Raw genomic sequence first — 20,312 nt, 5'->3', positions numbered from 1 at the left:
ACCTCAGGGGGTGTAGCCCAATATTCATATGACTTCCTGCTGGGCTTTTTCTACAAAAAAAGCCCTGAAGGAGAGCATTCAATAATGGCATTCTCTACCTGTAGTAGGCTTCCCAACAACACCCCCCCCCGCCCTGGTGGGGGACCCACGAATTTGCGGTCTCCTCCCCCGCTCTCAAAAAATCTGGAAGCGGGGGCGTGGGGGGGGGAGAGAGAACATACCTGTAGGCATCATGTTGTTGTAGAGCTTCTGATCCGTTTTTAAAATGTGTCCCTTTAAGGCTGCACAGGAAACAGGAAGGGCTTCATGGGAAAGGGTCAGTAACAGTTTCCATGGAGAACGGCCCCTCCCTTTCTTTTCCTGTGCAGCCTTGCTTTCGTTTTCACAGCAAAGTTCTGTTGGAAGAAGACCAAGTACTGTAAGTATTTGTGTGTGAGAGAGAGGGAGGAGGCAGGGAGGGGGGATTCCCTGGTATGGAGGCCCTCCCCCCCTTTAGAAAGCATGGGGGGGGGGGAGGGAAATGTCTACTAGGCACTCTATTATTCACTATGGAGAACGATTCCCATAGGGAATAATAGGAAATTGATTCGTGGGTATTGGGGGCTCTGGGGGGGGCTATTTTTTGAGGTAGAGGCACCAGATTTTTAGTATAGCATCTAGTGCCTCTCCCCAAAATACCCCCCAAGTTTCAAAACGATTGGACCAGAGGGTCCAATTCTATGAGCTCCAAAAGATGTTGCCCCTATCCTTAATTATTTCCTATGGAAGAAAGGCATTTAAAAAGGTGTCCTGTCCCTTTAAATGTGATGGCCAGAACTCCCTTGGAGTTCAATTATGCTTGTCACATCCTTGTTCCTGGCTCCACCCCCAAAGTCTCCTGGTTCCACCCCCAAAGTCCCCAGATTTTTCTTGAATTGGACTTGGCAACCCTAACCTGTAGTCCAAAGTGATAGAGATCACTCTACTACCTCAGGATCCTAACCCTGGAACAAAGGCACATTGGAGCCAGTATCACTGTAAAAGAAAAGAGAAAATTCATGCTGGTTACCTATTTAACCAATGCATACAAGGATATCTTATAGGGGTCTGTAATGTTAGGACTTGAAGGCCAGTTCCCAGAGATTCTAGAGAAAGGACAGTTGGAGTCTGTTCAGTTGGCCGTTTGTCATGTTCTAATAAATGCAATTCTGCTGCTGATCCCTGGCCTGTTAGGAAATATTACAGTGCCTGAAGTAGTCGCACAAGTCATTTGGAGCCGTAGAAGCAGCACAGTGAGTATGGAAACCCACATTAGATCAACCTCCCAAGAAAGTGTTGGAGGGTAGCCATCGCAGCAGATACGATGAAGGGAGTGTTGACTCTCAAAAGCTTATACCTCAAACATCTAAGGTGCTACTGGAATCTAGCAGTTCCCAAGGAGGAAACAAAAATTAAGAATGGAGTGCTGTAAACCTGCCTTGCCTTTATGCTTAGTGGGAAACCTTGATGAAAACTGGAGGTGTTGGTGAAGAACTTCGTTACTTGCAGTGACTATGATCTTAGGAACAGATCACACACCTCTCTGAATTAGGGTTGCTAGGTCCAATTCAAGAAATATCTGGGGACTTTGGGGGTGGAGCAAGGTTGTGACAAGCATAACTGAACTCCGAAGGGAGTTCTGGCCATCACATTTAAAGGGACCGCACACTTTTTAAATGCCTTCCTTCCACTGGAAATAAAGGATAGGGGCACCTTCTTTTGGGGCTCATAGAATTGGACTCCCTGGTCCAATCCTTTTGAAACTTGGAGGGTGTTTTGAGGAGAGGCACCAGATGCTTTGTTGCAAATTTGGTGCCTCTACCTCAGATTACGGCCTCTCAGAGTCCCAGATACCCATGGATCAATTCTCATTATACTCTATGGAAATCGGTCTCCACAGGGAATAATGGAGTGCCAGCAGACATTTCCCTCCCCTCCCCCCACTTTCTGATGACCCTGAAGCAGGGGGAGGGCCTCCAAACTGGGGGATCCCCTGCCCCCACCTGGGGATTGGCAACCCTACTCTGAATACAGGCCAGCAATGTTAAAGTGCAGAAGCGGGCAATCGATGTCTCTGATTTGAAGGCCCTTGTAGTTGCTATTGACCCTTCTGACCTTTCTCTCCCTTTCTTCCTCCCTCCCTCTAGGCAAAAATGGCCACAGTGTCTAAGGCTCGGAGGCTGGAAGGTGTGGACAAGAACATCTGGTAGGCTCCTGCTGAAACTTGCCCCTTGGGTGGGCTGAACTCAGTTGCTGGAGGTGGTTCAGTCGCTGGGTGTGGTTCTTGCATCACCAGCGGGGCCCAGGTTTGCCCAACTTGGGTGTGCTCGGGGTTGCCTTTCTCCTCGTAGGGTGTGGCTTGTCTTGGGGACAAATGGAGCCATTCTGGCTGTTTAAACAGAAAGAATTATCTCATGCACTGAAGCAGAGGGGGTGGGGAACAGATTGGATTTTTAAAGCAAACCTGGGGGAATTCTGGTGAGGGACTGACACACACCCCCTTTCTGATTTACCTCTGTCACAAGCCCTCTATGAAGCAGTCCCACAAAAACAGCTTGCAGTTAAAATGTGCCGCCATTTTTAGCTGTGCATAGTCGTCGCACAGGGATAGAGCTTCACCGAATACTTTTGTATTGGGCAGGACAGTGAAAGGCTGTTAGTTGCTAGACAAGACAATCAGGGAAGAGTTCCAGATGTTAGCTCTCTTGCCCTTCCAGCCGTGGTGCCTTCTGCAGGACTGAATATGGGGGAAAGAGGTAGATTCTACCAGGAACTGGGAGATCTAAAGAGACTCAAGTTGTGGTCTGTCTGTTTATGACCCTTAGAAACATGTGAGTAATGGAACTAGAACAGGTCCATATAAAGGTCCATTCCAGGCCCAGAAAACAGAGGATCAGCTCTGTGATCTTATTCTGGATTCAGACCCACAGGTGTATGTCTCTGTCATCCCAGAGAGTGATTTAATGCGCAATGGGAGAAGATTAGAAAGACCGTTTATTGCTCTAACAACAGAGAAGGGCGAATCAATCACACTCACGTCCCTGAAGGGTGTAGGACAGGGGTGGCCAAACCGCAGCTCAGAAGCCACATGTGGCTCTTTCATACATATTGTGTGGCTCTCGGAGTCCCCACTGCCCCGTTGGCTGGCTTGGAGAAGGCATTTCTCTCTTTAAATCACTTCTCCAAGCCAAGCCAGCTGGCAGCTTGGAAAATGCATTTAAAGTTCCTTTCCTTCCACCTCTCCCTCCCTCTCCCATCTTTTTGCCTCCCTTCCTTCCCTCTCTCCCTTGTCTTGCGGCTCTCAAACATCTGATGTTCATGTATTCTGGCTCATATGTTAAACAAGTTTGGCCACCCCTGGTGTAGAACAATACAAAGCATTTTGCGTTTCCAGTCCATTATCTGCACATTTGCGGTGAAAAAGGAGGTGCTTCCTTCCATCTCTCTGCCGGTGCGTAAGACAACAAAGCAGTGAAGCAAACAGGAAAAAGAGTAATAAACCCAACTTTCCCGGGTAAATCTAAGCTAAAAAACCAACTGTGATACCCAATCAGAGGGCTACATAGGCCCAGCTGACTCGTGGCTCTGCTACAACTACATTCCCCACAATTCCCAGCGTTTAAAGGAGAGCCAGTTTGGTGTAGTGGTTAAGTGTGCGGACTCTTATCTGGGAGAACCGGGTTTGATTCTCCACTCCTCCACTTGCACCTGCTGGAATGGCCTTGGGTTAGCCATAGCTCTGGCAGAGGTTGTCCTTGAAAGGGCTGCTGTTGTGAAAGCCCTCTCCAGCCCCACCCACCTCACAGGGTGTCTGTTGTGGGGGAGGAAGGGAAAGGAGATTGTGAGCCGCTCTGAGACTCTTCGGAGTGGAGGGCGGGATATAAATCCAATATCTTCATCTACCTCACAGGGTGTTTGTTGTGGGGGAGGAAGGGAAAGGAGATTGTGAGCCGCTCTGAGACTCTTCGGAGTGGAGGGCGGGATATAAATCCAATATCTTCATCTACCTCACAGGGTGTTTGTTGTGGGGGAGGAAGGGAAAGGAAATTGTGAGCCACTCTGAGACTCTTCGGAGTGGAGGGCAGGATATAAATCCAATATCTTCATCTACCTCACAGGGTGTCTGTTGTGGGGGAGGAAGGGAAAGGAGATTGTGAGCCGCTCTGAGACTCTTCGGAGTGGAGGGCGGGATATAAATCCAATATCATCTTCATCTTCTTCATCTTCTAAAGATACATGACTATTTTTCTACTTATCCAGGAAAGGTCCCCTGTGCAAGCAGCAGTCGTTTCCGACTCTGGGGTGATGTTGCTTTCACAACGTTTTCACGGCAGACTTTTTACGGGGTGGTTTGCCATTGCCTTCCCCAGTCATCTACACTTCCCCCCCAGCAAGCTGGGCGGGCAGAACAGTCCTCTAAAAGCTAGAATTCCTTCTTTCCTGGAGGTTTATCCTGTAAACCTTCCTTCCTGTTGGCCCTCTGGGCTGGTAAATTTCCCATTGTTGTTTTGCTAATCCTCCTCTCTGCTGAGCAGAACGGTCCCACTGTCCCTTCCTGGTAACAACCTACCATGATTTAGTCTCCCTGTCTCAGCAGGATGCCCCTGCTCTGAACTGTCTTTGCTGATAGGTATAGGGGAAGATTGAAAGGCTGGTGCACAAGTAGCTTAAAAGTGCCACATCCTTGCGCTTAGCTGGAGGTTCGGTTACTGGGGCTCCTTTAAAACCGGGAACTGGCCCTGTTTTAATCTTTGTGGATGGTTGGAGAGTGTCACTGTGTTCCTGTTTCTCTGCTGTGTTCTCTTCTCCTTAGGGTGGAGTTTGTGAAACTGGCCGCCACATACAAGACAGTGAACCTCGGCCAAGGCTTCCCTAACTTCCCCCCACCGGACTTTGTAAGGGAAGCATTCTTGGAGGCGATCAGCGAAAAAGACACCTTGATACACCAGTACACACGGGCCTTTGTGAGTGAGAACCTCCTCCTTCTCTCTGCTCCAAACTGCTCTCTGCAGTTTGGTGTAGTGGTTAAGCGTGCGGACTCTTATCTGGGAGAACTGGGTTTGATTCCCCATGCCTTTTCTTCCCAGGTTGGTTCCCGGGGAGTTTTGTTTTGTTGCTTTTGAATGCAAAGGAAAATTCAAAGTTGGACTTCCTCAACTGCCCTGTGGGGCAGCCCCTTCTGATGCTTCAGGGCTCTTCCTCTTCATTCTCTTGCATTTGTGAACTACACCTTCACGTTTGGCAGGAAAGGCTGGTTCTTGGACCGTGGGCTGCTGCTTCTCTTCGGCAATGTGGAGGAAAATTGCAGGATGCAAGTGGCAGGCAGATAAAGGGTTAAGTTTCACAAACTCCCTACCTTGGTGTAGTGGCTAAGTGCGTGGACTCTAATCTGGGAGAACCTGGTGTGATTCCCCACTCCTCCACTTGAAGCTGCTGGAATGGCCTTGGGTTAGCCATAGCTCTTGCAGAAGTTGTTCTTGAAAGGGCAGCTGCTGTGAGAGCTCTCTCAGCCCCACCCACCTCACAGGGTGTCTGTTGCAGGGGGAGAAGATATAGGAAACTGTAAGCCGCTCTGAGCCTCTGATTCAGAGAGAAAGGGGGGTATAAATCTGCAATTCTTCTTCTTCTCCTCCTCCCCTCCTGCCCCCCCCATCGGTGTGTGCTACCAAATGTTTGCAGTCTGGCTAAGACACAGGGCTTAAAATAAAAAAAAAAATGCCAGCAGGAACTAATTTGCATATTAGGCCACACCTTGACGGCACCATATGTTTCACACAGGGCTTGTTTGTATTGAAAAGCCCAGCAGGAACTTATTTGCACATTAGGCCACACCCCCTGACATCACCATTGTTTCACGCGGCTTTTTTTGTAGAAAGTGCCTAGAAGGAAATCATTTGCATATTTGGCCACACCCCCTGACATCACCATAGTTCCACACAGGGCTTTTTAAAAGAAAAAGTCCAGCAGGAACTCATTTGCACATTAGACCACACCCCTAATATCACCATTGGTTCACACTGGGCTTTTTAAAATTATTATTATTAAATTTTATTTGTATCCCGCCCTCCCCGCCTAGGCGATCTCAGGGCGGCTAACAACATTCAAGTTAAACATTATACAGTATGGAATAATTAAAAACGACATTAAAAATTATACAATAGTTAATACATATCTTTTTGTAGAAAAAGCCTGGCAGGAACTCATTTGCATACCAGGCCACACCCCCTAACGGCACCATTGTTTCACATGGGGCTTTTTTGTGGGAAAAGCCCAACAGGAACTCATTTGCACAGTAGGGCACACCCCCTGACATCACCATTGTTTCACACAGGCTTTGTTGTAGAAAAAACCTGGCAGGAACTCATTTGCATACTAGGCCACACACCCTGACATCACCATTGTTCCACACAGGGTTTTTTGTGGAAAAACCCCAACAGGAACTCATTTGCATATTAGGCTACACCCCTGATGCCAAGCCAGCTGGAACTGCGTTTCTGCTAAAAAAAAAGCCCTGCTAATACATGACACAAATCCAATGAACAGTAACCATCTGTAAGCCAGGCTAATACTCCTAAGGAGTCTGAAAATTTCCCTAGGAGACCAAAAAGTGTTGGATGGCATTGCAGAAGTGCTGGACACCTCTCTCCAGAAGTTATTATCAATATCTGTTTTTAACTTTGTGACGAATTGTTCCTTCCCAGTTCCCAAGGTACATGAAAAGACAGGGGAGCTAAAGACCAGTAAACAACGAAGGTGGCAAGTGCTTTTGCAATCCTTTCTAGCTTCTCTCCCTGCCCTTGGGGAGCCAGGGGGGCCCTTGAGAAGTTTCCTTGATCAAAGCTTGGCTGATGTTAATTCATAAAGCTGCTTGGCTTAGTGCTTAAGTGTGCAGACTCTTATCTGGGAGAACCGGGTTTGATCCCCCACTCCTCCTCCACTTGCAGCTGCTGGAATGGCCTCGGGTCAGCCATAGCTCTGGCAGAGGTTGTCCTCGAAAGGGCAGCTTCTGTGATAGCTCTCTCAGCCCCATCTACCTGACAGGGTGTTTGTTGTGGGGGGGAAGGTAAAGGAGATTGTGAGCTGCTCTGAGACTCTGTGATTCGGAGTGGAGGGCGGGGTGTAAATCCAATATCATCATTATCATCTTCTTATTCTTCTGCTTCTGCTGCTTTTGCTGCTGCTTCTGCTGCTGTTTCTGCTTCTGCTTCTGCTGCTTCTGCTTCTGCATACCAGACAGGGCATGTTTAGATTGGAGAGGAGGCAGCTGAGACGATATGATCACCATCTTCAAGTACTTGAAGGGCTGTCATGCAGAGGAGGGTGTGGAGTTGTTTGCTCTTGTCCCAGAAGGTCGGACCAGAAGTGGGTTGAAATTAAAGCAGAAGAGTTCCCGGCTCAACATTAGGAAGAACTTCCTGACCGCTCGAGCGATTCCTCAGTGGAACAGGCTTCCTCGGGAGGTGGTGGGCTCTCCTTCCTTGGATTTTTTCAACAGAGGCTAGATGACCGTTTGACAGCAATGCTGATCCTCTAAACTTAGGGGGAGGCGTTTGTGAGTTTCCTGCATTGTGCAGGGGGTTAGACTAGATGAGCGGCCCCCAACCTTTTTGGTCCCAGGGACCGGCCCCAGGGCTAGCAGGGTGGGGGCATTAAATTTGGCCTCCCCCCACCGTGGCGCCTCCTCCTCTGTTTCCTCCTCCGCCCTGCCTGCCCTGCCCCTCGTGCAACCTTGCCATCCCCCCTCCCCCATTTTCACAATTTTAAGGGCAGGGAGGCTTTAAATGGTGAAACCGGGGGGGAGGGGAGGTGCCGCAGGGGAGCGCAGGGTGGCGAGGCTGCGCGGGGGGGCCTGTGCGGCCCATTTGGAAACAGGCCATGGACTGGTACCGGTCCACGGCCCGGGGGTTGGGTACCCCTGGACTAGATGACCCTGGGGGCCCCTTCTAACTCTAGGATTCTCTGAGGTGAAATACAACCTGCCACTCTGTGTTATGTGACTGCAAATTCTCTCCTTGTGTTTAGGATTCTACAGCCATGCCTCTGCCTGGTTAGCATCACTTGTCTAAAGTTCTGCTCTTGTGCTCCAGGGACACCCAGCTCTGGTGACCATCCTGGCCAAGTTCTTTGGGAAGCTGTTAGGACGGGAACTTGACCCGCTGAATAACGTGCTGGTGACGGTGGGAGCCTATGAGGCCCTCTTCTGCTGCTTCCAGGCTCTGGTGGATGAAGGAGACGAGGTACCTGATCTCTTGCTGCCACCCCCACCTCTGGAACTGACCGTCGGGTACCCTCAAAGCACTGGATCCTCAAACTTTCCAAACTTTGGCCCCATTAAAACAGGGTTGCATTTACCCGTGACTGCTGTAGGAGAAGAAGATATGAGTGATTGTAAGCCGCTTTGAGTCTCTGAATCGGAGAGAAGGGCGGGGTATAAATCTGCAGTCTTCTTCTTCTTCCAAGTGGGGATTCCCAGCAAGACAGCCAATGAAACAACGTCACTTCCCAATCTGCTGGCTCTTGTTTCTTAGGCAATTGAGTGCGCAGAGTCTTTGCATGCTGTCAAACATACAGCCTGCTTCTGTATCCATGAGGACTGGGGCTCTCATCCAACTAGTCTGGTGTAGGGGCGAAGTGTGTGGACTCTTATCTGGGAGAACCAGCTTTGATTCCCCACTCCTCCGCTTGGAGAGAGAGGTGGAAAGAGAACAACTTTAAATGGATTGTCCAAGCCACTGGCTGGCTTGGCTCGGAGAAGTGATTTAAAGAGGCAAATGCCTTCTCTATGCTGGTTGGCGGGGGCTTCGAGAGTCACACAAAGTGTATGAAAGAGCGGGGAGGGACGGTGGCTCAGTGGTAGAGCATCTGCTTGGGAAGCAGAAGGTCCCAGGTTCAATCCCCGGCATCTCCAAAAAAGGGTCCAGGCAAATAGGTGTGAAAAACCTCAGCTTGAGACCCTGGAGAGCTGCTGCCAGTCTGAGAAGACAATACTGACTTTGATGGACCCAGGGTCTGATTCAGTATAAGGCAGCTTCATATGTTCACCTGCTACCTCATGCTTTTGGGGAGGGACAGTGGCTCAGTGGTAGAGCATCTGCTTGGGAAGCAGAAGGTCCCAGGTTCAATCCCCGGCATCTCCAAAAAAGGGTCCAGGCAAATAGGTGTGAAAAACCTCAGCTTGAGACCCTGGAGAGCCGCTGCCAGTCTGAGAAGACAATACTGACTTTGATGGACCGAGGGTCTGATTCAGTAGAAGGCAGCTTCATATGTTCATATGTTCACATGCAGCTCCTGAGCCGCTGTTCAGCCATCTTTGACTTGTTGCTAACAAATGGCTCACCTTGCAGTCTGGGGCTGGAGCTGAAAATCCAAGTGCGGGATGCTTTCATCCTCTTGTCCTTTAATCCCTGAACCGCTGCACACTCTTTTGTGTGTCTGTGTGTGTCTTTTAGGTGATTATAATTGAGCCATACTTCGACTGCTATGAACCAATGACGAAAATGGCCGGTGGGACTCCTGTGTTTGTTCCGCTGCGGCCAGTAAGTGAACGAATGTCCAGGTTTGGTTTGGTTTTGGTTTTTTGGGGGGCGGGGGGTGGGGAGATGGTGGCAAGGAAGAGGCTAATGTGGGCTGTGTCCGGGAGTGTCCCAAGATCTCCACACTTAATGGATAGACAGAGGTCCCAGCCTGATCCCCTGTTGCGTAAGAACAGCCCCGCTGGATCAACAACAACAACAACAACAATTTTTATTTATATCCCGCCCTCCCCGCCAAAGCAGGCTCGGGGCGGCTAACAACACAATTCCATACATTGGTTATACAAGATTAAACAAAGACTACATTGACAGTTTAATTAAAATTCTAAAATTTGATAAAAATATGCTGGTGCTATTTTACAAAGGCGAATTCCTTAGCAGTTTCCCTCTTGGTTAGTGAAGGCCCATCGAAAGAGGGTAGTCTTGCAGGCCCTGTGGAACTGTTCAAGATCCCGCAGGGCCCGCGTTTCCTCTGGAAGTTGGTTCCATAGGCGTGGAGCCATAGTAGAGAAAGCCCGGTCGCGGGTGCTTTGTAGCTTCACCTCTTTTGGCCCAGGAATAGTCAAGCAGGTTTTTCCCAGCTGACCTCAATGCTCTCTGGGGTTCATATGGGGAGAGACGGTCTCTAAGGTAGGCAGGAAGAACAAAAGACCATCTCATCCTGCATCCTGTTTTCCTGCAGTGGCCAGCCAGATACCCTCAAAAGGGCTTCCCCTTCTTGCTGCCCAGCCACCAGCATCCCAAGATGCACTGCCTCTATACATGGAGGTTCCATTTCGGCATACGGCCAGTAGCAACTGATGGGCCTATCCTCCATGAACAGTAAGAAGGAAACTGCAGGATTGCCCCTCCTTAAGGTGCAGTTGTTGGCAGGAGAAGTCAGGAAGGGGCTAATGCAAGAGTGTCAAACATGCAGCCCAAGGGCCAAATCAAGCCCTTGGAGAGCTCCTATTAGGCCCCTGAGCAACTGGCTGTCATTTCCTTCCTTCTCCCTCTCTCTTGCTTCCTTCTGCATCACAGCTTGCTTTGCCAGGCTTGCTTAAGCGCACAGCAGAGCTACAGAGCAAAGCCTCTATTTTCTCCATTGGCTGAGGCTCCTCCCTCGGGGAGGAAGGGGGGGAGGAACAGCTTGCTTTGCCAGACTCTCTCAATCACACAGCAGAGCTACTGAGCCAAGCCTCCCTTCTATTGGCCGAAGCTCCTCTCCCTCCTGTTCTCCTGTGGAAGGAAGGAAAGAGCCAGAGCTTCCCTTGCTCAGTTCCCCGGATCGCACAGGAGAGATACAAAGGAAGCACCTTTAAGACCAACAAGTGCGAATGTTTCAAGCATGTTTTATTTTTGTGTTTGTGTGCAAGATAAAGTTTATATCTCTGCTAGCCAGCATTGCATTTTATGATACACATGACCTGGCCCAACAAGGTCTCATTTATATCAGAGCTGGCCCTCATAACAAATGAATGTGATACCCCTGGGCTAATGCATAGGATCCTCCACAAGCCCCCTGCTTGCCCGCAAAATATATCATCCCATCGACTCTGGTGCTAAGAAAGTGGAGCCGCTCTGTTGATGCGTCAGTTACGGGGATGGGGAAGAGGGAGCAGATGGTGACGCCCCCTGCTATCGGTTTTAAAAAGGTGCACGGGGCGATTGGTCAGGTTCAAAGGGCTGGGAATTGGTCAGGTTCAAAGGGCTGGGAATTCCGCAAAGAGCCCCTTATATTTCCCCATATAATTTTAGCACTGCTGCTGTGTTATAAAGGCAAGCACCAGTCGTTTCCGACTCTGAGGTGATGCCACATCACGACATTTTCATGGCAGACTTTTTACGGGGAGGTTTGCCATTGCCACGGCCCCGTGGCGCAGAGTGGTAAAGCAGCAGTACTGCAGTACTGTGGTCTGAACTCTCTACTCACAACCTGAGTTCGATTCCGGCGGAAGCTGGATTCAGGTAGGCGGCCCAAGGTTGACTCAGCCTTCCATCCTTCCGAGGTAGGTAAAATGAGTACCCAGTTTTCTAGAGGGAAAGTGTAGATGACTGGGGAAGGCAATGGCAAACCACCCCGTAAAAAGTCTGCCGTGAAAACCTTGTGAAAGCAACTTCACCCCAAAGTCGGAAACGATTGGTGCGTGCACAAGCGACCTTTCCTTTCCTTGCCATTGCCTTCCCCAGTCATCTACACTTCCTCCCCAGCAAGCGGGGTCCTCATTTTACCGACTTCAGAAGGATGGAAGGCTGAGTCAACTTCAAGCTGGCTACCTGAACCCAGGTCAAACTCAGGTCGTGAGTGGAGAGCTCGGACTGCAGTATTGCAGCTTTACCACTCTGTGCCGTGAGGCTGCCCTGCATTTGGGCTGATTCCTGGCCAGGATCCATCAGGGAGCAGCCTCTATCCCTTCCTCTCGTCCTCACACCGCGATTCCTTCTTCTCTCCAGAAAGCAGCAGCAGAGGGGAAGCTGATGTCCAGCGGAGACTGGCAGTTGGATCCCGAAGAGCTGGCGGCCAAATTCACAAAGCGAACCAAAGCCCTTGTCTTGAACTCTCCAAATAATCCACTGGGAAAGGTAAGTGCCGGCTAGGAGACTTTTTGCAAACTGGCATATATTTAGTGCCACTGGTGCAGTGCCAGGGCTAAGAGAAGGAGCTGTCAACTGGGGAGTCCCCGGCGCAGATTCAGTTTATTTATTTAACATAAGAGAAGCCATGTTGGATCAGGCCAATGGCCCATCCAGTCCAACACTCTGTGTCACAGAAGAACATAAGAGAAGCCATGTTGGATCAGGCCAGTGGCCCCTCCAGTCCAACACTCTGTGTCACAGAAGAACATAAGAGAAGCCATGTTGGATCAGGCCAATGGCCCATCCAGTCCAACACTCTGTGTCACAGAAGAACATAAGAAAAGCCATGTTGGATCAGGCCAATGGCCCCTCCAGTCCAACATTCTGTGTCACAGAAGAACATAAGAGAAGCCATGTTGGATCAGGCCAGTGGCCCCTCCAGTCCAACACTCTGTGTCACAGAAGAACATAAGAGAAGCCATGTTGGATCAGGCCAGTGGCCCCTCCAGTCCAACACTCTGTGTCACAGAAGAATATAAGAGAAGCCATGTTGGATCAGGCCAATGGCCCCTCCAGTCCAACACTCTGTGTCACAGAAGAACATAAGAGAAGCCATGTTGGATCAGGCCAATGGCCCCTCCAGTCCAACACTCTGTGTCACAGAAGAACATAAGAGAAGCCATGTTGGATCAGGCCAATGGCCCATCCAGTCCAACACTCTGTGTCGCAGAAGAAGATAAGAGAAGCCCTGTTGGATCAGGCCAATGGCCCCTCCAGTCCAACACTCTGTGTCACAGAAGAGCATAAGAGAAGCCCTGTTGGATCAGGCCAATGGCCCCTCCAGTCCAACACTCTGTGTCACAGAAGAACATAAGAGAAGCCATGTTGGATCAGGCCAATGGCCCATCCAGTCCAACACTCTGTGTCACAGAAGAACATAAGAGAAGCCATGTTAGATCAGGCCAATGGCCCATCCAGTCCAACACTCTGTGTCACGTAAGAACATAAGAGAAGCCCTGTTGGATCAGGCCAATGGCCCATCCAGTCCAACACTCTGAGTCACAGAAGAATATAAGAGAAGCCCTGTTGGATCAGGCCAATGGCCCCTCCAGTCCAACACTCTGTGTCACAGAAGAACATAAGAGAAGCCATGTTAGATCAGGCCAATGGCCCATCCAGTCCAACACTCTGTGTCACAGAAGAACATAAGAGAAGCCCTGTTGGATCAGGCCAGTGGCCTCTCCAGTCCAACACTCTGTGTCACAGAAGAACATAAGAGAAGCCCTGTTGGATCAGGCCAATGGCCCCTCCAGTCCAACACTCTGTGTCACAGAAGAACATAAGAGAGGCCATGTTGTATCAGGCCAATGGCCCATCCAGTCCAACACTCTGTGTCACAGAAGAACATAAGAGAAGCCATGTTGGATCAGGCCAATGGCCCATCCAGTCCAACACTCTGTGTCACAGAAGAACATAAGAGAAGCCATGTTGGATCAGGCCAATGGCCCATCCAGTCCAACACTCTGTGTCACATAAGAACATAAGAGAAGCCCTGTTGGATCAGGCCAGTGGCCCCTCCAGTCCAACACTCTGTGTCACAGAAGAACATAAGAGAAGCCATGTTAGATCAGGCCAATGGCCCATCCAGTCCAACACTCTGTGTCACAGAAGAACATAAGAGAAGCCCTGTTTGATCAGGCCAATGGCCCCTCCAGTCCAACACTCTGTGTCACAGAAGAACATAAGAGAAGCCATGTTAGATCAGGCCAATGGCCCATCCAGTCCAACACTCTGTGTCACAGAAGAACATAAGAGAAGCCATGTTAGATCAGGCCAATGGCCCATCCAGTCCAACACTCTGTGTCACAGAAGAACATAAGAGAAGCCCTGTTGGATCAGGCCAGTGGCCCCTCCAGTCCAACACTTTGTGTCACAGAAGAATATAAGAGAAGCCCTGTTGGATCAGGCCAATGGCCCATCCAGTCCAACACTCTGTGTCACAGAAGAACATAAGAGAAGCCCTGTTGGATCAGGCCAGTGACCCCTCCAGTCCAACACTCTGTGTCACAGAAGAATATAAGAGAAGCCCTGTTGGATCAGGCCAATGGCCCCTCCAGTCCAACACTCTGTGTCACAGAAGAACATAAGAGAAGCCATGTTAGATCAGGCCAATGGCCCATCCAGTCCAACACTCTGTGTCACATAAGAACATAAGAGAAGCCCTGTTGGATCAGGCCAGTGGCCTCTCCAGTCCAACACTCTGTGTCACAGAAGAACATAAGAGAAGCCCTGTTGGATCAGGCCAATGGCCCCTCCAGTCCAACACTCTGTGTCACAGAAGAACATAAGAGAGGCCATGTTGTATCAGGCCAATGGCCCATCCAGTCCAACACTCTGTGTCACAGAAGAACATAAGAGAAGCCATGTTGGATCAGGCCAATGGCCCATCCAGTCCAACACTCTGTGTCACAGAAGAACATAAGAGAAGCCATGTTGGATCAGGCCAATGGCCCATCCAGTCCAACACTCTGTGTCACATAAGAACATAAGAGAAGCCCTGTTGGATCAGGCCAGTGGCCCCTCCAGTCCAACACTCTGTGTCACAGAAGAACATAAGAGAAGCCATGTTAGATCAGGCCAATGGCCCATCCAGTCCAACACTCTGTGTCACAGAAGAACATAAGAGAAGCCCTGTTGGATCAGGCCAATGGCCCCTCCAGTCCAACACTCTGTGTCACAGAAGAACATAAGAGAAGCCATGTTAGATCAGGCCAATGGCCCATCCAGTCCAACACTCTGTGTCACAGAAGAACATAAGAGAAGCCATGTTAGATCAGGCCAATGGCCCATCCAGTCCAACACTCTGTGTCACATAAGAACATAAGAGAAGCCCTGTTGGATCAGGCCAATGGCCCCTCCAGTCCAACACTCTGTGTCACAGAAGAACATAAGAGAAGCCATGTTAGATCAGGCCAATGGCCCATCCAGTCCAACACTCTGTGTCACAGAAGAACATAAGAGAAGCGATGTTGGATCAGGCCAATGGCCCATCCAGTCCAACACTCTGTGTCACATAAGAACATAAGAGAAGCCCTGTTGGATCAGGCCAGTGGCCCCTCCAGTCCAACACTCTGTGTCACAGAAGAACATAAGAGAAGCCATGTTAGATCAGGCCAATGGCCCATCCAGTCCAACACTCTGTGTCACAGAAGAACATAAGAGAAGCCATGTTGGATCAGGCCAATGGCCCATCCAGTCCAACACTCTGTGTCACACAGTGGCAAAAATTTTTTGTGGCTAATAGCCGCTGATGGACCTTTGCTCCATATTTTTATCTAAACCCCTCTTGAAGGTGGTTATGCTTGTGGCCACCACCATCTCCTGTGGCAGTGAATTCCACATGTGAATCACCCTTTGGGTGAAGAAGTACTTCCTTTTATCCGTTTTAACCTGTCTGCTCAGCAATTTCATCGAATGCCCACGAGTTCTTGTATTAAATACCCCCAAATAGCCTTGGAGTGCCACCAAGGCTGGCCCTTGACAAGGCTAACTCCCCCCCCCCGCCAATGCACTGATAATGCCGCTGAGTCACATTGAGATGCCCAATTCGGTGCCCCCAGAAGGCCAGCGCCCTAGGCAATTGTCTGGCAGGGCCAGCCCTGAATGCCACCCTTGCGGGACAGAGGACCACCAAAACAGCATGGGTGGGAGTCAGAAGTCTGCCGCGGAATGGGTAATCTGTGAAAATTGCCCCACTCTGAGATCCTGTGGGGGCTGATGGCATAAAATGTGATTGGTAAAAATGAAGCACTTGGCTGAACCTTGATGCTTTATGGGTGACCAACGGTAGCTCTCCAGATGTTTTTTTGCCTACAACTCCCATCAGCCCCAGCCATTGGCCATGCTGGCTGGGGCTGATGGGAGTTGTAGGCAAAAAAAAATATCTGGAGAGCGACCGTCGGCCACCCCTGCAAAATTTCTCACTTCGTTTGACTCTCTGCTCTTAGCTCTGCCGTTTCAAATCTCACTTGCAACACCTTCTTGCCATGGAGTTGTGCCAGCACGTTTGACGTTGCTTGTTCGGATGGATAGGGAAAAGCACGTGGCAGCGCAGTAGAGAACAGCAGGAAAACCAAAAAACTGCGTACAAGAGATAAATATGTTCCAAAAATTCATAGACTCTGTGTCAATTTCTTAAACACTCAAGAGATACCAAGTAACACAGTAAAAGCAATTTCTTAATGAGGGCAGGTTCCACTGCAGAGAAAGTACAGTCCTTTATGTGCAAAATTATGTGCTATTTATTCTAAAGTTATATCACGTGCAATTATTGACAGCTACTGATTTTGTATGTTGCAGGTGTTCAGCAGGAAAGAGTTAGAGCTCATTGCTGGACTCTGTGTGAAACACAACGTCTTGTGCTTCAGCGATGAGGTGTATGAGTGGCTGGTCTACGATGGGAACAAGCACGTTCGGATTGGTAAGGAATGTCTGGCTCTGTCGGGTGGGAGCCTTGCGCCTCTAGCTCTATAGACCAGGTGTGGCCAACAGTAGCTCTCCAGATGTTTTTGTCTACAACTTCCATCAGCCCCAGCCAGCATGGCCAATGGCTGGGGCTGATGGGAGTTGTAGGCAAAAAACATCTGGAGAGCTACCCTTGGCCACCCCTGCTATAGACTGATCTCAGTCTGCTAATGCTTGGATTAAGAGAGGATGGTTTGAAGCAGTTTAAGTTGATTGGTTTTTAAATATATATATATATTATTCTAATTTCTGGATCAAATTACCAAATCACCAGCAAAAGAATATCTTAAAACCGGCAGGAGCCTAAAAATCTTTAAATGAAAATGTTAACTAAAAAAAAATCTGCAAAAAATTACCCTGAGATCACAGAGAGCAGGAGTCTGTAATTAAAAATTAGATCTTAAAGTGAGTGATAAGGGCAGGGCCTTTTTTTAACAGAAACTTCTTTGCATATTAGGCTACACCACCCCTGATGTAGTCAATCCTCCTGGAGCTTCCAGTAGGCCCTGTAAGAAGAGCCCCATAAGCTCTTGGAAGATTGGCTACATGCGAGGGGTGTGGCCTAATATGCAAAGGAGTTCCTGCTACAAAAAAAGCCCAGGATAAGGGTATCGGGGCAGGAGGACAAGAGAACAAGAGATGCAGGCTGCGTCAGCTGGTTACAGCGCCTATTAAACTTCTTGGTACTTTTCTCTGCCTGAGACCCTGGAGAGCTTCTGGTCAGAATAGAGAGTTCTATGATACACAGTTCAGTGGACTGAGTTGGTATAAGACAGCATCACATGTTCACACAAATGTACCGACTCACAGGCCTCACTTTGGGCAGGAGCTCACAGGAGTGCGGAGCTCCAGAACCTCTAAATTTTATGGTGCTCTTTCTTTCTTACCCCCATCCTCCAAATATTTGCGTCTTGGCTCCATTGTTCAAACCCCCGGTGAGAATTTTGCTGAACTCTAGGACAGGGGTGGCCAAACTTGCTTAATGTCAGAGCCACATAGAATAAATATCAAATGTTTGAGAGCCACAATGTATGAACATCAGATGCCAAAGGGAGGGAGGGAAGGAAGAAAGGCAAATAGATGCGGAGGAGGGAGGGAGAGGTGGAAAGAAAGCAACTTTAAATGCATTATCCAAGCTGACAGCTGGCTTGGCTCGGAGAAGTGATTTAAAGAGAAAAATGTCTTCTCCAAGCCAGCCAATGCATCAGTGGGGTCTTCAAGAGCCACACAATATGTGTGAAAGAGCCACATGTGACTCCCGAGCCACAGTTTGGCCACCCCTATTCTAGGATTTGACAAACTTTCCAATTTTCCCTCCCACAAAAAATGGGAAAACAGCCAAAACCTATAAAGCAGACAGAAGGAAATCTTCATCATGCAGCTGTGGCCGCATAGCAGAAAGTCATTTAAAAAGTGTGATAGAAGAATCGTATGGACAAGTATTATTCAAAAGGCATTTTAAGGCAGATGCTGAGCTGATATAATTTAGTATACTTTCCAGTGATGTCAGGGGTGTGTGGCATGTGCAGATGAGCTGTGCTACTGAGCTCTGGCACCTCTTTTTCTACTAAATGACCCCTGCTGACTCACATATAAGCTGGCACTACTGGAGGTCCTTTGACTGGATTTCTTAAGTGACCTTCTACATGCAAAGCAAAACATCTTGCAGGTGAGACACGGCCCCTCCCCTAGGCACACGATTGGGAAAGCGGCTGCTCTAGAAGAACAGGGCACTCGTGAGAGGTGAGTGATCTGCTTTTGGGATTCTTGGTCAAATCTCCCACCTCTGCAGTTCAAGCTGCTAGAGCTGGGGTGGCCAAACTTTCTTAACATAAGAGCTGCGTAAAATAAACATCAGATGTTTGAGAGCCACAAGACATGAATGTCAGAGGAAGGAAGGAAGGAAGGAAGGAAGGAAGGAAGGAAGGAAGGAAGGAAGGAAGGAAGGAAGGAAGGAAGGAAGGAAGGAAGGAAGGAAGGAAGGAAGGAAGGAAGGAAGGAAGGAAGGAAGGAAGGAAGGAAGGAAGGAAGGAAGATAGAGGGGGAGGGGGAGGGGGAGAGAAAACAAATTTAAATGTATTCTACAAGCCACTGGCTGGATTGACTTGGAGAAGTGATTTAAAGAAACAAATGCCTTCTCCAAGCCAGCCAGTGGGTTGTAGGAGCTTCAAGAGCCACACAATATGTGTGAAAGAGCCACATGTGGCTCCTGAGCCACAGTTTGGCCACCCCTGGACTAAAGCGTGATCTTAATATTCACTGTAACTTTCTAACGAAATTGATTATATCAAGATAAGGTCATAAAGGCCCATTTCCCCCCAAAAAAGTTAATTTCAGCTTCGGCTTCTCTTCTCCCTAACAGCCAGTTTACCAGGAATGTGGGAGCGTACTGTGACCATCGGGAGTGCTGGCAAAACCTTCAGTGCGACAGGTTGGAAGGTAGGCCACCTGGGTGTGGGAGGACTGAGAATCTGCTTATTCTCCAGCCATCTGTAGAACTGGTTTGTAACAAGAATGTAACATTCCATTGACTGATTGAGTTTGGACTCGGACTTGTATCTCTTCCCCTTTGCAACAGGTCGGCTGGACGTTGGGGCCAGATGAGCTTTTGACACACCTAAGGACGGTCCATCAGAATTCAATTTATCACTGTGCCACAGCCGCACAGGTGAGACAATGGCCTCTCCGCCACAGAATGAGCGGAAAACAAAATGGCGGAGGTTGTCTCAAAGAGAAAAGGCTAAGTCTGTTATAAACAGTGAACGGATTGCGCAAATCTCCAGGATTTTTGTCTCCGGTAGCAGGGCTGCTGTCAAAACTGCGGTGCTGAGTTTAATGGCTACTCGTTTGAAGCCACTTAATAATATCAAGACTGTGTCTGGATGTCCTTCACACGTGTGCCAGAGAAGAGTGACACTCGGCTTCCCTAGAATCCAGCTCCTCTTAAGACTAAATGGGATGAAACAAGGACAGTCGCATTTGTTGTGAACTTTTGCCCCTCTTATCTACAAGAGTGGGAGGTGGAGGAAGCTGAACTCTCCTCCGCATCCCCTGAACTCTTTTCTGCAGACTTTGCAGTCTAGCTCTGTTGCTGGAAGGGAGCCAGGCAGGCAGAAAAGTGACTATAGTGTGGTAAGGCAGGAAGTGTGGTGAGGAGAGTTCAGTTCCCCGCAGACCCCCAGCAATAAACATGAATTAAACAGCATCATCGGTTTATGACAGCCATAGGCCAACGGAAGAAGACATATATTAGCAGAATAGTTATAAGAATATATATGCAACCTTACAGTAAGAACTATAAAAAACAGCTATATTTCACTAAGTCAGCACCGTATGTGGTAATAAATGCTGGCAGCTGCACAGAATCTAGCCACTCTATCTGAGGTTCCAGATCTGGTAGAAGAAAGGAGGTATAGCATTCCTCTGACATTCCTCTGCTGGAAAGGCCTTGGATCAGCCATAGCTCTTGTAGAGGTTGTCCATGAAAGGGCAGCATCTGGGAGAGCTCTCTCAGCCCCACCCACCTCACAGGATGTCTGTTGTGGGGGAAGAAGATAAAGGAGACTGTAAGTCGCTCGGAGACTGATTCAGAGAGAAGGTGGGGTATAAATCTGCAGTCGTCGTTGTCTTCGGATTTTGAGAAGGATAGGTGTAATAATAGATATCAGTTAAACAAACCCG

The 20,312-nt window shown here is 49.0% G+C and overlaps 1 protein-coding gene across 2 annotated transcripts in view; it reads left to right on the top strand.

Annotated features, from left to right (window-relative positions):
- KYAT1 (kynurenine aminotransferase 1) overlaps window positions 1–20,312 on the top strand; it is a 40,560-nt gene that overhangs the window by 12,356 nt on the left and 7,892 nt on the right. For both annotated transcript variants that reach the window (XM_060250513.1, XM_060250515.1), the window contains 8 exons: window positions 2,166–2,224; window positions 4,832–4,982; window positions 8,106–8,255; window positions 9,468–9,554; window positions 11,985–12,113; window positions 16,467–16,587; window positions 18,994–19,070; window positions 19,210–19,299. In XM_060250513.1, the coding sequence (XP_060106496.1) occupies window positions 2,166–2,224; window positions 4,832–4,982; window positions 8,106–8,255; window positions 9,468–9,554; window positions 11,985–12,113; window positions 16,467–16,587; window positions 18,994–19,070; window positions 19,210–19,299 (864 nt within the window). The remainder of the gene's footprint in view (window positions 1–2,165; window positions 2,225–4,831; window positions 4,983–8,105; window positions 8,256–9,467; window positions 9,555–11,984; window positions 12,114–16,466; window positions 16,588–18,993; window positions 19,071–19,209; window positions 19,300–20,312) is intronic.

Source organism: Heteronotia binoei, chromosome 12 (assembly GCF_032191835.1).
Source record: "Heteronotia binoei isolate CCM8104 ecotype False Entrance Well chromosome 12, APGP_CSIRO_Hbin_v1, whole genome shotgun sequence".
Lineage (NCBI taxonomy): Eukaryota > Metazoa > Chordata > Lepidosauria > Squamata > Gekkonidae > Heteronotia > Heteronotia binoei.
The sequence above is the reverse complement of the archived record's forward strand: the minus strand, read 5'-3'. Positions and strand labels throughout refer to the sequence as shown.